The sequence below is a fragment of the Lagopus leucura genome, unplaced genomic scaffold, assembly GCF_019238085.1.
Source record: "Lagopus leucura isolate 7727_CA_CO unplaced genomic scaffold, USGS_WTPT01 Super-Scaffold_100002, whole genome shotgun sequence".
NCBI lineage: Eukaryota > Metazoa > Chordata > Aves > Galliformes > Phasianidae > Lagopus > Lagopus leucura.
Window position 1 is genome coordinate 73,430,503 of NW_024962263.1, and position 18,517 is coordinate 73,449,019.

The window sequence follows — 18,517 nt, forward strand, 5'->3', positions numbered from 1 at the left end:
TCTATATGAACTGGGAGATATTTTTTTTTTTAGCATGAAAATATTGATATCCCTGCATAATTCTTTTTTATTTTCCTGTACATTCTTCCTCAGTATTTCTTCATATTCTTTTTGTCAGATTAACTTCCTTTTTTTCTTTGTTTTGCTCACAACTTCCTAATCATATTCTTTCACATCCTTTGCTCTATTATCCTACAGTAGTAATTTTCTAACTCTTCAGTTCTTTCTTATGTGTCTGTATCAAGAGCCCCCAATTTTCTTTTCCTTGCTTCAGAATGACTTCCCTTCTTTTCCTACAGGACTGAAGCAGGTGCTTGTAAGTCACTTTCTCTTCTGGGCACCTATTAGGGCTCCTGGATATCTGACCTTGCTAAACATCCACTTTCCACTCAAAGAGAAAAAGATTATAATGGGGCCGAGTATGTGCATATGTATCTATTTTTCCTTTCATAGCCTTACAAAGCAAATGAGTGTCAAGAACTTCCATCCCCATAGTTCATGTTCTGGTTGTGAACTAGAGTGCCCACAGGTCCTTTGAGTTCAGTTAAATGTGTGACTACTTCCAGTTTAAAATGAGGCTTAGTGACACTATTAAAGTGAAAGAGAGGTCAGGAACAAGAGAAAAAGAAATTGGGTTGTAACACTTTGGGTCTCAGTATTCTGTCTACCAAAGCAGATGACTAGATTTTCTTGTATTTTAATATATCAGTGCAATTTTGGACATATTTTCAGTATATATCTACTATTTAATTGAACACACTGATTCAAAAAACTGAATAGGCTGCTGATAGGAAAACAAGGTCTGTCAACTGAAATTTAGCCAGTAGAAGATTGAAGATATTCATTTCATAAAAATTTGGACAGACACAGGTGTTACTTCCTAATTAGTCCTTAAAATTTACTAAAGAGAAAACAGTATTTTTCTAAAGAACATTTCCACTTTTAAGGGATTTGCTATGGGACTATCTTGTCATAAATATAAGCAGCACGTCTTCTCAAAGATGGATACTAATGTCTTCCCCCATGCAAAATATGAAAAACTGCACTTACAAAACCATACAAAACAAATAAATTCCTGTTTGAGATCTGGGGATAGGGGTTTTAGATGCTCTAGAGGAGAAGAGAATTCTTTCATTGTTTCACAGATGTGGCAGGAGCCACATGAAATACAGAGCTTTTGTATTTTGTGATTAATCCTTTCCCCTCCATCTCTTCCTTCTCAGTCTGTATTTTCCCTTCCATTGGTGCAGTACCAGAATCCTGTCTTCTCTCTTTCCCGTTCTTACTCAGCTACCCTGCATATGCTATATCTTAATCTCCTTTTCCTACTGGCATATTTTCTGTGCTTCTGGACAGTTTTTTAGTTCTTCTACCAATGACAAAAGACCTACAGGGGGAAGTAGAGATTAAAGTTCCAGATAGATTTTTTTGCAAAGGTCATTTTGATATACAGATTGCATCAAAATTTCTCCAGACATATGGATTTGTGTATGTGTATGAGCACTAGAGCTCAGAGTTCAACAACACTGATACTGTCATCTATATTCAGAGTGTCAGGTGAAATGGGAAGAGAATTTTGGCAGAAAATAAATCCGCTTGCATTCCAGCCTGTCTTCGGATATTAGAGGGACTGGGGGTTGCTGAGCTTAGGGTTTGATCAATGTTCAATTTGACGTTATAAGACTGGTTGTGCTCAATATGTAAACTTTGACAATTACAGGTTCACAAATAGCACACTGCCCAATTAGTGTAGTTGCATTTGAATGGGCTGTCATGGTCAACCTTAAGGAATCTGGCTGCACCCAATGAGAACTCTCAGAGCTAGACAGTGAATAGGGCAGTTTATCAAAGTAACAGACTACATATCCTTTCAGATTTCTGGTGATACACACACTGTTTGAAAAGCATGTGAAGTTCACCAGGAACATGAATAATATGGACAAACACAAACACATTAATTATCTCTATTAAGATTCTCAAGTTTTACAAGGGAAGCACCCATTATAACTGAGTGAATGAATCTTACCTAATTGACTTCCCTTTGAGATGGCAAGAGATGCTCAGCCCATCAAGTGGTCCCAGAAGTCAGTGATGTCCTCCTGACTTATCTGCAATGTTATCTTCCTCAAAAATCCTTCATTTTTATACTATTTTCTTACTTTGAGGTGGAATTTGAGTGACTATAATTAAACATACCTTTGTTTTGAAAAGTTTACTCGAAGAACATGTTTTTGACAGAAAGGTGAATAACTGTTGGCTCAGAGCTGGCTCAAGAAAACCAGATAGTTTATCAGTTCCTGTAGTATCATCAAGTCCCCATTCCTGCACGATGGTTACAGGAATTGGCCACAGGAATTCCATCCTGCTCCACATTTCTGTGTTGTTTTTATCTGAGAGTCAGCATACCAGGCTCCCTCAGTGTTTGCTATCAGCTAAGGTTTGCAGGTCTTGTTTTGCTTATGCTTACCTTCTCACAAAAAGTTGTCCTTTCAATAAATCACCTCCTGTATCCATTCCATGTAACCTACTCTGAGACTACCGTGACTCAAGCTTCACAACATATGAAAGGAACTGGAGAAGTCACGTACAGTCTTGTTATTGAGCTCTAGCTCAAGGGGCTTTCAGTCTGCTTACTGTTTTTGAGGTAACATGATTGACTCATAGTGTTTGGCAAGACTGTATTATCAGTAATGAGCAATACTTTGGATGTAAATGCCAGGCTAAAGGAAGAGGTTAAGGGCAGGAGGGACCATACTGTCACGCAGCAGTTATTGCTTTTCTCCTCAAGCTGTCCTGCCCTTGTAAAAACTGGTTGGTAGGAACGCGTTGTGGTACAACTGCAGCATGGTCTGGGTGTAAATTAAGTTTGATCCTACCTATAGTATTGAGCTCTTGCTGCAATTACTCCTTCATGTCTGCTCTTCTCAAAGGACAAAAGAGTGCTGTACTGGTCCCAAGTGAGACTATTGGAAGCATAGTCAGAGTTTAAGGGACTGTATTTTGGGAACGTTTTGTACTATAAATGTAAATGACTTGTTTGTTTAATAGGTCAGTACTGGGTGCTAGGCCACTTAGAAAAATGTGCATTTAAATTACACATCCAGCTTAGAAGATATTGAAAACTATGACCTATGTGTGATGCAAAAATGCATCTATTGATTTGTGAAAATTATGTATATTCCTATTTTACAAAATAAGATATTTAGCTGTGATGTGCCGTCTTGTTTTTGACTGCAATTTTGTTAATTTTGTTGGAGCTTGTCCAGAGGTGGGCCACAAATAATGATCCAAGGGAAGTAACACTTCCCCTACAAGGATAATTTGAGAAAGCTGGGGATGCTCATCCTGGAGAAGAGAAGGCTCTAGGAAGACATGATAGGGTCCTTTCAATATTTAATTGAGGGTTATAAGAAAGAAGGGGACAGACTCTTTAGCAGAGTCTGCTGTGATAGGACAAAGGGAAACGTTTTCAAGCTAAAACAGGAGACTAAATATAAGGGAAAAATGTTCTGTAGTAAGAGTGATGAGGCAAATGATTCAGTTGCCCAGAGATCCACCAGAGATATGGTGGATTCCCTGTTCCTGGAGACATTCAAGCTGGCCCAGTCTCTGAACAGCTGTTGCAGCTTTAGATGACCATGTGCATTGCAGGGGGGTTGTAGATGCCATTTGAAGGTCTCTTCCAATTCAAACAATTCTATGATTCTATAACAATTTCATTTGTAGTGGCTGGTATGTTGTCATGTTTTGAATTTAGGAGAAAATTAATGTTGATAACACACTGATATTTCAGCGCTTAGAGTATAAAAAAGATTTTTCATCTTCTCACACTGTCCTATCAGCAAAGATGCTGGAGGTGTACATGAATCTGAAAGAGGACAGAACCAGAAAGCTGGCCCAAAACTGGCCAAAGGAATATTCCATACTGTATAGTAACACGTGGGACAATAAAACTGCAAGGAGTTGGTAAAAGGGGCTGCTTGCTGCTTGGGGACAGGCTGGGCATTGGTCAGTGGGTGGAACTGTGCATCACATGTTTTGTATATCGTGATAAGTATTATTATTATTGCTTCTTTTTCTGTCCAATTAAACTGTGTTTATCTCAAAAACTGACTTCCTTCACCTTTTTCTGATTCTCTCCCTCACCCGACCGTGGGAGGGAGGGAGTGAACTGTTGCCTGCCCAGTTAAATGACAAGTGTGAACAGTGACTTTATTATTACCATTGACATTGGCTATTCTAGTCTCTTCCGTGACAAATGCCATTTTATATAAAGAAATGGACTTCAGAGGAGACAACTTTGACCACTTCAAGAATCAACTTGGAGGTAACCCACAGGTTAAAGCAATGGAAGGTAATTGGAAGGCCCAGGAGAGGTGATTACATTCAAGAATCAGTTCTGTGCTCCCCATTACAAAAAAGACAGGGAACTTCATGAGATTCCAGTGGAGGGACACTCAGATGATATGGGGCCTGGGGCATTTCTCTTATGAGGAAAGAATGAAAAACCTGGGACTGTTCAGCCTGGAGAAGAGAAAACTGAGAAGGTTCCCAATGATAGAACAAGGGGCAATGGGCACAAAAATGTGCTTTTATAAATCCATTTCTCAAAGTTTTTAAAACTATAATAAAAAGCTAGTTTGGTCTGAATTCACAAGCTGATTTAATAGGAAACTGAGAAAATGGGGAAAAATTTACTAGTCATCAAATTGGACCCTTGTAGTATTAAAAGGCGTACAAATGGAGCAAGAAGCATCGCTGGTGAAGGGATCAATGGAAATTTCTCAAAGGGATGATAAAAAACATACCAAAGGACAAAAGAAATAGGCAGCACAGTGCTATTTGTATCGCTGCACTAAAAAAAGAAAGTAAATCTTATTTTAAAGACTGTTAGAGTTGTATGATCTGAACTTAAAATGAGAGAAATACAGTTTCATTAGTTTAATTGAGAAAATGGACTGCAACATGTTTTTTAATTCAATAGCGTACACTTATTTCTGGATAAACTACAATTGGACTCTTTTCCTATGCTTTGAATAAATTTGTTAATGTTTCTTAGAGGGAAAGATGGTGGTTTGTAAAGTATTGTCAGCCTGTCACATAAAGGCATGCTCAAAGTAAATGAAATCACAGAGTCTGCAATTTTAAGAAATGTTTTATTATAAAGGATAGGAAATCAAATCCACTTTTTTTTTTTTTTTTTTTTTTTTTTTTTCCCCAAACTGAGATAAATAAACAGTAAATATCATGCTGCTAATTTTGAATGTGTTTTGCTTTTTGCATTACATTCTGCAAAAACTGCCTTCCAAATGTGGAGACTAGGAAATATATATCTGTTGAGAACGCAGCGGAAGATGGACTTCAGTCTTTGCACATAAATGAAGAACATTTCATAAAACTGCTGGAAACTGAGACAAAGCAGCCCTGTGAAGAAACTGCTGAGCAAGGCGTAGTTTGGTAACTTATTCAGCAGAAAACAGCAAATTAACCCTTGTGCAGGATTATTTCAAATATATATATAAATATATACAAATACACAAAAGGAAAGAGCTTCCCAGTTTAAAAAAGCAAACATCAAGTTGTAGCAAAACCAGAGAACCTTGTGGGCTTTGTGTTCTTTAAGAAGGGATGTTTAAAAAATCCAAGCCCTTTTTTTTCTCCATTCCATTAAAATAAACTGCTAAAGGAAACAAAAGTTTCTCTGCTAACATATTTGATCTTCATTTTGCCTAATTTCATTAAGAGTTTAACAAACAAACAGCTTAATCAACAAACAGACAAGCACAATCACCACATTCAAATTATAAGCATGATCTTGGTCCCAGTTTAATCAATAGAAATGTTACTTTTGATTTAAATGGGAGCAAGGTCAAGCTTTTTTTTTTTTTTTTTTTTTTTTTTTTGTATAGCAGAAGTAGAATGAGTACAAGCTTCTTTCCCAGATTTACTTTATTCACATGATTAAATCACAAGGGACTGTGGGCAACCTAACTACTTTTTTGATTGTTATGACAGGGACATTATACTTACCTATAGCTGAATTATGCATCTCTCCACACAACTCTGAAACATTTTAATACAACAGAATTCCTTGTTTTGACTGTAGAAAACTGTAAGTAGTCTTCTAAAGTTCTTTAATACTTATATTCTCTTGAGGTTTTGTGCTCTTTGAGTAGGGTCAGGGCTGCATGTACAAATTAAATGACCATCACAGGAAATATACATGCTATTTACATTTCACAATTCCTTTTTTTCTGCACAGTTCGATGAGTATTTTTTATAGTTGTAGCCTAAGCACTGAGAAGAACTGGCATGCTTTTGATACTCACAAAAATGTAATAATACAGTGAAAAAATGAAAATTTAGTATAAACGTAAAATAATTAATCATAAATTGTGCACATGCAAGGATATTGTACAATGAATTCATTGACTTAAGCCAAGCATTTATGTCATTTTTTATATAACCTAGCAATTTGCCTTCCTGTGTACTTTCAATGGAAATATTCCATGCAAAATCCTATATTTTCTTTAGGATAATATTTCACAGTCTCTTAACCTTTCATCAATTTCTATATGTGACATTCAGACCTCCTTTAATGAAAGAAGGGAAAAGGCTCAAAATTCATCTACGTTTGTTATCACGCTATAAATCCTAGCTCAGAGATTATGCCAATTACCTCTACAGAGCAACTGATTTATGCTTCTTACCCTTATCATTCTTCATACATTTGACTCAGTTTATTTATGAGAAACATGTCCTTCAAAGACTTAATAAAAATAATATTAGCACAAATCATTGGACTCTGGGATTAACATAAATCATTCATTTATTCAAATTCAGTTCATTTTAGAAAAATGATATTTGGAGTGGTCACCTTCAGTTCTTTAACATGAGTTTTAAAAAAGGAGTCTCTATAATTATTTTTTTTTTTCATAATAGTGGCGTTTCATTTTTAAAAAGCATTCTTCTTAATGGACCTAAGAGTTTCATAGTTTCAAATTCTGATGCCATTGTTGAATAACCTGGTATTTTTGTTTTTTGCATGTTTTATATATATATACATATATATTTAAGAAAACAACAACACTGCCAAAAAACAACAACATAAAAAGCCCACCACTAACTGACAGACACTGGATTCAGTTAGAGGATCTGGATTCAATTGTTCTTCTCTGGAAAAACTCTGCAGACACTTTCTTCTAAACCAAGCCTCCCCAAGCCATCAAGACATGGGGTTACTGAAGGGCAGTTTTTGAAGGCTACTGAGTGACAATGAAGTGACTTTGCAGCATCCCTATCCCTGTATGTTGCTTTCTTGAAGCCCTTCACCTTTTACCTCAGACAGTGATAGTAGGGCTGCTGAGGGCAGTGACATTCTGGTTTGTTCTCGGATCCACCACTGAAAGCTTCTAAAAGTCCAAGGGCCGAATCATCATGGTGGTGGAACGCAAGGAGTAGCTGGGGCCTTTGAAGTAGTGCCACTTGATACCATTGAGCTTTCCATGGTTTTGTCCAGCTGTATAGAACATCCCATTGAGATTGGAGGGGCCACAGGCATCAAACCACCAGCCTGAAAACATAAAAGAAAAGCAATTATCTGCAAGGCTAGTAAGAGACTAAGATTACTTCCATTTTATAAGTTTAGCTGATTAGCAACTTCTGGCATGAACAAGCTCATAAAGCTCACAAAGAATCCTGGAATAAGAGATGGTGAGGGCAGTTTTCTGTAGCCAGCTGTGCTGGAGAATACACTGATTTACTGATCCAGAAAAGTATTTAACACCTGTTTGTATACAATGAATGTGAAGCAGGAACAATAAAGACAAACCGTTTTGCATGTTTAAACAGTAATACAGTTAATCCAATTCATGTAAACATACCATAATAAGACAATAACTCACAAAGAGTTTGCATAATTTTACTTGTTTGGTTACTTTGAATATAGGTATGATTTAATTACTGGTATTTTTCTTGTTGCTTTGACTGTGATTTTTCTACTGCTCAGAAAATTTATACTTAGTTACAGGTAAGATGTTCTTGGTTAGCATAGATTCTGAATATGGTTGTGCTGTGCTGTTATTACAGTATTGGTATGAAATATAATTAGTTTTCATAATGGTGTACATTGAGATAAACAGAATACCCCTGCATGGACAGATGGTTTAGTTGGTTCATGTGGTAAGGTGTCAGAATGGCCAACTTCAATCAATGTGAATTCACCACCCGCACAGTTTGAGCATGAACAGTTGCATTCAGTCCCAGATTTTCCTACTGCTTTGAATGTAAAAAATATATTCAGTCTCAAGCTTCCTAAGCCACACTTTGAAATTTCCCTAATACAAAAACTTTGGGGTCATTAGTGTCAGGAAAGTCCTACCTCAGATCCATTTGAGATTTGTTCACTTCTCTCTCCAAGTTCTCATCTGGACTTAGAGAACTGACAAACGTCCATTCAAATTTAAAGAACCAAAATGTTTTTTTTAGGCTCTCTATTTACTTGTCTGCAGGTAGCAGAATGCTGTTAGTTAAGTGACTATCACTGACTAAGAAAAGTTATTACAAATACAATTGATTGGTATCATAAGTAGGATTAGAAAGTGCTGTCTTCTCTGCACCTTTATCCTGCCTGTTTTTTCCCTGCTTCCTCCTCACTGACCCTTTGAACTCCGAGTGCAGTCTCATCTATTTTATTCTCTTAGAAACACAGGGCAAGAAAAGTCTTCCCCAGCTCTTGTGCTTCCAGACTGTTGTTCCTGAAGCAGCATTGTGAGACTGTTCTGAAAAGTGAGGTGATGTAGATTTTGGAAAAATATAAAAATAGATAAAAATAGATATTTGCTTTTTGAAAACAAAACACCAGTCTGGTTTGCAGAATGATTTCATGAACTGTTGAGCCGGCATAAATGAAGGAGCAGTAAACTGCTCCTGAAGGAGCATCTCCCCTATGAGGAAAGGCTGAGTGAACTGGGTCTATTTAGCCTTGAGAAAAGACAACTGAGAGGGGATCTAAACCAGGTTTATAAATATCTGAGGTGTGGGGGCCATAGTGGTGAGGCCAGTCTCTTTTCAGTGGTGAGTGGAGACAGGACAAGGGGAAATGGACATAAGCTGCAGCATAGGAAGTTCCGCACAAATGTGCGCAAGAACTTCTTTACAGTGAGGTGACGGAGCACTGGAACAGGCTGCCCAGGGAGGTGGTGGAGTCTCCTTCTCTGGAGATGTTCAAGACCTGCCTGGATGCCTACCTGTGCGACCTGCTGTAGGGAACCTGCTTTGGCAGGGGGTTGGACTTGATGATCTCTAGAGGTCCCTTCCAACCCCTACAATTCTGTGATTCTTTGAATCTGAAACTGAGAAGTCAGGTCTAAAAAGAAATGCAACAGTTCAGCAACTTTTCAGCCTGAGATTTCTGGCAAAGAAAATGCATGTAGAGCAATACCTGCACCTTTGTGAGTGCTTTGTTAACAGAGCACTGACAATAAACCAGAAATACTTATCAAGTACTTGTGAATATTACTAACAGTGATGGAGTTTTTGTGGTTGAATGCAAAAAATTCAAACTTGCTATGAGCGCAGCTTTTGTTGCACATTCTATGCAAAAATATCATCTTGCCGTTAGACTTCTGTAGTGAAGATATGCTTATATGTCTTTAACCAGGGGAGAAAATGGGACAAGTGGTAAAAAAGTGATTCTTCAGATCTACTTTAAGTAGATGCTTTAAGATGAGATTAACCAGTAACCTCACTTAATTACATTCCCAAGATGTCCAATAATAGAACTCTAAATTAGTTAACTGTGATAAAGACATCAAACGCAGTGAGAGTATCCCACTCAAACTACTTGTATGTTTTAGAATGGAAGAGCCCTGAGCAACATTTGCAGCATCCCTTCTGTATGAATTTGATGATTTGCCCTTCAGATCCCATGAGCCCTGAAGTACCAAAAAACAGAAGTTACCAAAAAACCTACACAAAATTCGTTTTTCAACAGTATGAAAAGTTGAAACACTTTCATATTAAGGTGAATTTTAGATTGTAAGGGGAATTTGAGTTTTAAGGAAAACTCTAAACAACATAAAACTTGGCAACAGTGTGATTACAGAACACAAATTGACAAAGATAAACTAGGTGACATGCTGACTCCAGTGAAGTTAGTGGGAGTTTTGCAGCATATCTTGATAGGAATGTATATATTATTTTTTTCTGCAATACCTTACAGAGTATCTATGTAATATAGTGGGAAGATGCCTGGTTTAGACTGAGAAAGGCAGAATGAATTCCCAGGCTGCAAAGAGCTAATACTCCCAATGCCAAGAACATATTGACCTTGGTGGTTAGAAGCTCTATTTGTCATAAAGATTTGTGCAGCTTTTCTTCATAGTAAGCCCTATAGTCTTCTTCAATCTTCAGTACAGGTTTTATGCATATTTCCATATAACATTGTTGTACTGAATACTTGCTTTTACTACTTTTATTTCTTCAGGCAAATAAAGACATGAAGTTTAGGTAATGGCTGTTACTCTTGATGGCTAGATTCTTGTTGCTTTAAAAAAGTCATCCCAGCATTATAAGGTGTCCAGGACCCCCTGCAAACCTATTTCAGGCACCAGTAAAGGCAAACAATGATTATATAATGAGAGGCTACTGAACTCCATGAGTGCCAGTGTGGACCGAAGTACAGAATTTTAATTTTCAGTGTGGCTCCCACTAAATTCTCCCCAGTAAATTCTGAAAACAGAATTAAACTGTGAGAAGCTCCTTTTAGTAACGGGTGCTGCCCTAGTGAATCTTCCAGTATTCTCCTACTGACAGAGAGCCTTATATCAATCTGTAATGAACACACTTACGAGGGTATGCTAAACCATACCCTACTACTATTGATAAAATACTGGCAGCAATTAGCCTATAGATTTAGTGTTTACACTGTTCTTTGTATTCAAATTCATATAATTTATGCTTCCAGCCCTGTAAAGTAATTTCTTAGATTTTGGATAATACTTAGTGGTTTTTTTTTTTCAGAAGTAACACTTCATAGTGAAATCTTAAGGGAAGAATTTATGCCAGATAAATTCTGGCAGACCTCTGTTTGAATACAATTGACCTCCCTTTGATTACAGTGATATACCTAAGGGGGTAATAAGTAAAGAAAGAGAAAGCTGTACAGATGATGTTTTACTGTAACAAGAGTATAATCTTGTAGAAACTTAAGACAAAGTTAAATAGAGAAAATCTAATCCTCATTTTTCAAAGCTGGAACACAGATGCAGTTGAGTTCTGTTTACAGTGCTGGGATGAAGATATGTCAAGCTGTGCTAGATACCATTTCATTCATCTTAAAGGAACTGCAACAGATGCATGAACTGACTTTTTAGGGAGAAGGTTTTCTGCAATGCTGTTCAAAATTGTGTTAAACAATGAAATGATTCAAAGACACATACGATTTTACAAATATTTTGTGTGGACCACTTAATTCTCACATTGCAGACTTTTAATCAATTACTTCTTTCAAAATATGTTTTAATGAGCATTTGTTTTTCCTGCTGTATTGGATTTGTTTGTGAGGCCGTTCAATTTTTTAAAAAGATTTTTCCTAATACTGCATCAAGATGCTAGCTTTCCTTGCTTGTATCTTTCTTTTAAAAAACAAACAAACAAACAAAAAAACCCCAACAACTTTCCCTTTTTTTTATTTGCTTGTTTTTTTTTTTTTTTTTTTTCCCCCATTTGATTATTTCTTTGTGTCTTCCCATGTAGTCCTCTAAAAACTCTTCACTCCCCATAGGGTCTCAGATTATCACAAAACTTACAAGTGCGTGTCTCAACACCAAAGTAACCATATTTGGATAAATGCAATTGAAATGTTTTGTTTTGTTTTGTTTTGTTTTTCTACAAACTCAATTTTATAGACTGGGGAAAGAGGAATAGAAGCAGTGCCTTTCTTGGTAGCTATGATGAAATGGGGGAACATAAAACTGAAGTACCTAAAAGAGATATCTGCAACACTGGCCAGTGCAGCAAGCAAAGCAGCTCCAGGGCTGTGAGACAATCTGAAACAAGGAAAGACTCCCAATAGTTAGATGCTAGCTCATTTCCTGATTTCCACAGGATTTTTCTCTACTGAAGAATCTTGTTTATGTTTCACTACAAAGTAATGGATTTCCCAAATGAGCATCAAGACCATTTGGAATAGCAGTAAGATTTTAACCTCAGATATAACTTTTGGCAATGATTTCTGACACTTGAATCATGCATACGGATCATGAAAAGTAGACATTATGAGAAATAATAGTAGAAGAAAGATATTAAAGTGACTGATGAAGTGATAAAGAGGAGGCTTTCACAAGAAGGTTAAGAAAGTTTTTACTTTAGAAACACAGGTAGTTTCTTCAAGCTGCTGTCAACATCAATTGCTTAGTTACTAATGTGAAATGAGGATAGTCTTACAGTCTTCTGTGACTAACCCATTTTTAATAATTTTCTATTATAATTAGTAATTTTTCTACCAGGAATTCTATCATCTCTGTTCACAATAAAAATCCTTAGGTCATAAAGTATATTGTCCAAACAAATAGTAATTTAGATGTTACATTGCTAGATTGTTTGAAAGTAAGCTATAAAAATAAATATGAATCACTCTTGTAGACAGTTGCTCTTCTGGAATAAAGCTCACTTATGTTTTGTGAAATCCTATGCACTGCTCTTTAATTACCATTGCTGTTACCTCTGAAAAGTCAAATGTCATCATCTATATTCTTTAAATAAATAAATTCTGAATATTTCAGTCATCTTAAACCACCTATCAGCCTCATAGACCTGCATTTACCATATCTTTAGTTGAATATGATTGTACATTGAGGTAATTTACACAAAACAAAACCCAACCTAATAAAGTAGTATTGCTCAAATGAGTAATGATATTACTAGAAAAATATACTGAAAATCTTTTATAATGGTTATCTGCTTTTATGAATACAATTTTCATATAGTAGAAATTTTGTTTTCGAAAGTAAAAAACATAGGAAAGGCTTTTCATAGAAAAAGCTTTTTATTCTCCAATGTTAGCAACTTTATGTTGTTTGTTTTTGCTTGTATAAAATGTAATTAAACATGCATATTTGTGGAACTTTTTTTAGTAACCTAGTGATCATCAATTCACAAACGAACTGTAAATCTAGTGTGAATTGAGAGCTTCCTAATATTAACTTATTATTAACTTAATCTTAACTTTGATGAGAGACTATTAGTTGCTTTCTACATGCTAAAGGAAGAGATGTCTAAAATCTGAACTGCTGATAATCCTTTCTTTATTCTTCAGCCTTGTCTCTTCCTCTTGATTACTGTGAACATCTCTAACTTCAGTAAGATTCAAATACAGTCTGGACAATAATATCCAAAATTTGAATGATACATTCTTATGATTTTATGGAACAAATGGATTCTATAAAACCAGTGTCTCTAGCCTTCTGGTTTTGTTCATAAAATTTTAGTGAATTTGGCAATAAAACCAATAAGAAAAATTTTTAATGCAAAAATACCTAAACAGCCTTTAATGTTTGGAAGACTATTTTATGAACGATTTCAATGTTTCCAATCTTTTCTTTGAGATAAGTTAGATGGTAATACTTAGGCTCTTAAAGTTTGTTCTTCCACTGATAACTTCTCAGCTAGAAGACTGGGTCCAGCAGTAAAATATACCTTAAGGTATATTTGTAGCAACTTGGTGGACTCCAAAGAAGGTACTGTAAGGGGATTTATGTTTTCTTAGTCTAGAATACAGAAGACAGAAGGGAATTTCTAAAAATCTCAGATTTATAAGAAAGCTGCTAGGAAAAAAAGCATTTTTTTCAAAGGAGTGCAAGGAAGACTCCATTCTTTCCAGTAATAAAGGATAGAACAAAATGGAACTAAGCTAAATTGTCATAGACTTTGTTTAAACATCAAGAAAAACTTTCTGATGTTTAGTGTAGTCAAAATCAGCAACAGATTGTATTATAAGACAAAATCTTTATCATTAGAAATCTTGATGATGAATAGAAAGACAAAAATAAACGGTTTGAGAAGAACAGAAGAATCTGTCATGGGGAGGAAGGTTGTTTCCAGGCCTATTTTCTATTGTCTGTTAGACTGTTGGGTTGGTCAGACTATGACTTAGATGTTGGTACTTGATACTCTGAAAATAAAATTAGAATTTAACTGTGAGTATATAGACATTAAGTCATTAAGTCATTATCATCATAAGTAATTATCTTTTCATATCAACTGAAAGATATACTCCGTTTATAATACTAATAAATTGTGAAGTAAAAATAATATGAAACTTGCAGACTGATGGACATGTTCTCATCAAAATACATAAATAGAACTAATTTATATGTCAGTCACTGCTTGGTTCTGCTTGTTCTCCTAATGCTTTATTACTATTGTCCATACTTAGCATTTATAAACATGGTAATATAATGATGATTTCTTAGTAGTTATATGTCTAATGAGATACATCTAGCAAAAATAACCGAAGGATCCTACAAGTATCTGCTGAAAGAGCTGGGGCTGCTCTTACAAGGATAAGCTGAAATCTGGGGCTGTTCATCCTGGAGAAAAGAAGGATCCAAAATGACTTGACGGCAGCCTTTCAATATCTAAAGGGGAGCTACAGAAAAGAAGAGGACAGACTCATTAGAATGATCTGAGATGATAGAACAAGGGGTAATGGCTTCAAGCTTAAAGAGGACAGATTTAGGTTGGACATAAGGAAAAAGTCTCTTGCAGTGAGAGTGGTGAGGCAATGGAACAGAGATATGGAGGATGCTCTGTCCCTGGAGACTTTCAAGGCAAGTCTGGATAAGGCCTTAGGCAATCTGATCTAGCTGTGGATACTCCTGTTCATTGCAGAGGAGTTGGACTAGATGGTCTTTAAAGGTCCCTCGCATCCCTAAGTATTCTATGATTGTATGATTTCAACGTTTCCAGCATAAATCAATGCAATTCCAATAACTTCCTATCTACGTGGTGGTTATATGCCTCTGTCTACAAAACATTTGGTAGTATAAATGATTCTTCATGGATGGTGTTTTTGCTACGTAACATTTTTATGAAAACAATAAGTGGAACATAAACATTGGTTCTTTCCTACATAAATGGACATATATCCTTGGGATTCACGCCAGATAATTTCAAGTTGCACTGAGGTTACTACTTTCAAAGCTTTTGTTTCAAATAAAATATAACAGAAGCTGTTTTTTTGTATTCTGACCGGATCACATACAGTCAGAGTTCTACATTTAAACAGGAATTTCCCTCCAAAAAAGATAAGAATCCTCTATATTTCTCTTGCCAGAGATTTGTAAAATTTGCCACTTGGAGAAACAAGAAGTAAAACAATAAATGCACCACTGTTTTGGATTGCCCATTAAGCAGTGTCTCACCAAATAGTCAAGAAATATACCAAGGACTGTTAAATATATTCATGGGAAATGTCTCTGATTTAAGAAACCCCTGAGATGCAGAAGATTGAGACTAGGGAAATGCACAGGAGAGTATTATTTGTTTGCATTGTTTTTACACCCATGTTGAGGTATCTACTGTTTACTGTTGCTGGAGACAGAAGACTGTAGACAAATGGCCTCTACTTCCTGTCAATTAAAAAAAATCTAAATAATTCTATGCTTTTTCAGTCTTAGCTAGAGATCTAGAATGTTGCCATATCACTTTGTCAAGCTTAATAAAAGATTAATTATGTTCTCATGTATCATCTGAAGTTAAATATCTGTGTAAACATCTCAGTTTGTCGCAAAGGCAAGCCAAACAAAGTATATTTAGACTTTCACTGTAGTCCAAGTTACTCTAAGTTACTCTAAGTTATTTTTCAGTGCCTGTAGGTGATTGCACAAATAATTGCTGGGGCTCAGCTGACAGGTGGTACCCTGCAGGATGCTCTAATTTGGCCTGATGCCAACAGATCTGATCCACAGATATTAAGTGCTCTTTCACTGCAAATCAATCTGAAGTTCCTTGAATACCTATCCAGTGCTTCTTTCTGAGGAGAATTCGTTACATTTAAAGTGTTGTATCTTACAAAAAGCTCTGCATGTAGATCACTGGCATACTCTTCTAGAAATTTTCCAAGTTTTCCATAAAAAAAACAACAGCTAAAACATTTAACTTCTGTAAAAAGTTTACAGGAGTTGAGAATCCAGCTCATATGAGAACATACTAAAACTATTCTTTCAAATAAGTATTAGGATAGAGTCAACCAGCAGAACATGGCTCTCAAAAGGACAAGGAGCACAAAAACACAAAATTTTGTTGATGCTATATGATAATACGCTCGCTACTCTTTATTCTGGGGGAGAAGGAGGGTAGAAAGGAGGAGAAAAAATATTTTTTACATAGACCAAATAAAACTGACAACAAGCAAGATCACAGACAGAAATGTGTGTTTTCCTTACATTTTTATTTTCAGCCTTGACTGTAACCATATCACAGTTCTGAGCTTCAGCTTATCTCAGGCTTTATTCCTGACATAAATATATTCAGTTCACCTCATAGAGATAACAAGATCATCCAAACTGTCAAGATAGCAAGGAACCTGCCTTTGGATTTCATATCATTCATCATTAATGTGCTGTCTGTGATGTTGCCAAAACTAACAGAAAGTCTGATAACTTTAAAAAAAAAAAAAAAGATCTTTTCCAAAGCCACTTTTGAATTGCTACTTTAATCAGTCTTTTTTTCTGTGGCATAAAACTGAAATCTACTCGTTAAACAGATGTTTTGGTATTTAATTCAATTTTGGATTGTTGCACAGGAATGAGAAAGTCTTTTTCAAAGAGTAAATCATAGCAATATTTGTTGAAGATATAAAGGGAGGTTGATTCATGTTTCAAAGCACGGCTGAGGTCTTTCTCTTCCTGAAGAACTACACCTTACTAAAGGCTGCATAGCTGCTTCAGTCACCTTTTTTCAAGGCCTAGTTGCATCTCCTTTTACACTGCAGACATTTGTTCTATCTGTGATTTCCTCACCCTCTGGTAATTCACCCCACTCCCATTTATTCCTTTTAGATGCTACCAGCATATTCCAATCTGTGGTTTTCCTGCTGATTTACGGGACTGCTACAGCAAAATACATGTGAATCTTTGTGGAATGGTTGTTCAACAGCAGGCTGACCTCAGTAGGGCATTGACCTGCCACATAAGTCAGGATAGGAAAATAAACAAAACCCACCGATCCCAGATTTAGCTGTCTAGGAGCAGAGGTGGTTTTCAGATACATGAATGAATATGCACTTCAGCACAGACATAACTCCCATTTAGGAGATTCTCACTGGGCTCTGACCTGCCCTGGAAGTATTTATCCATTTAGCATGGTCTCTGAGGAGAAAGATAATAGTTTTAATTAAAATCAACTATTGACTTCTTACCCGCTATTTGCCCAGAAGTAACTTTTGCTACGCAAATGGGAAAGCACTCTCTGATCGCTTGTCTGCTGGAAGAAGTTTCATGAACTGACATTTAATAAGAAAATCAACTCCTTAAAGACTCTCCCACCAGGGTAATATCCAATTAGGAAAGAGAATGAGGAGGTAGGCTGTGCATTTGCTAAGAATTTCCACTGGAAAAATCATCTTCTGTTAAGAAGCGTTAATCTTAAGTGTTAAATATGCTTGAGTGTGGCCCGAGTTGGATATACTCAGAGCGCCAGTAACCACAAATAATATCAGGTTTAAAGTCTGATTCAAAATACAGAATAATTTTTATGCTCCAGAGTTTTTTCCAAGAAAGTTAGAAATCACAGAGGGAGATTCTCAGAAGATCGGATGTGAAGATAAGAGCCTTTCTTGGTAATGCAGTCTATGAATCAAAGAATCACAGCGCAAGATTTCTCCTTCAGTGCCATCTAAGAGGTAAAAATGACCTTGCCTTTTCATACTGACTTGCCCATTCACTAACTCAGAGTTAGCACCAATTTTAAGAGAAATTTCTGACTCTTGCAGGTCTTTAGGCACCTATATGAGGAGCTAACCTTGAATATTCCTCCTCCACATTGGAGGGAACGGATATCAGTTACATTTGCTATATTTACTGGTAATTGATTTCATTCTTTCAGATACCCAAATGTTACATCTCTGTGATCTCCCCTCACCTCAGTTCCTCCCTCTTGTCTTCTTCATTTTGACTCTGCTCACTAAGGGTTTGTTTTAAACATTATAAAACACCTAAGTGCCATGATTTGAGTCTACAAGTATGAGAACATAAGACAGAGAGCTGAATCTCAGTAGTTATTTCAATAATAGTATCACACAGGTCCCTAGATTGCATCATTATAGGTGTCACCACTGCAAGCCATAGTCAAAACAGCAGCCCATGGAGTGGTGACATGTGAACTCCCTACTGAAAAAAAGTACAAGAGCCATCCCTCAGAGGATAGAGTGATAGGAATTGTCTTTTGGGATAGGAAGGGTGTGATTCTTTTGGATTTTCTGGATTCCAGACAAACCATCAACTCTGAATGCTAC

General features: G+C 36.2%; 1 protein-coding gene across 1 annotated transcript in view; it reads right to left on the bottom strand.

Annotated features, from left to right (window-relative positions):
- Positions 1–5,207: 5,207 nt before the first annotated feature.
- The window catches only part of ANGPT1 (angiopoietin 1), a 167,060-nt gene continuing 153,750 nt past the window's right edge, over positions 5,208–18,517 (bottom strand). Inside the window, exon 9 of the mRNA XM_042870214.1 lies at positions 5,208–7,573. Coding sequence (XP_042726148.1) covers positions 7,413–7,573 — 161 coding nt within the window. The 3' untranslated portion in view covers positions 5,208–7,412. The remainder of the gene's footprint in view (positions 7,574–18,517) is intronic.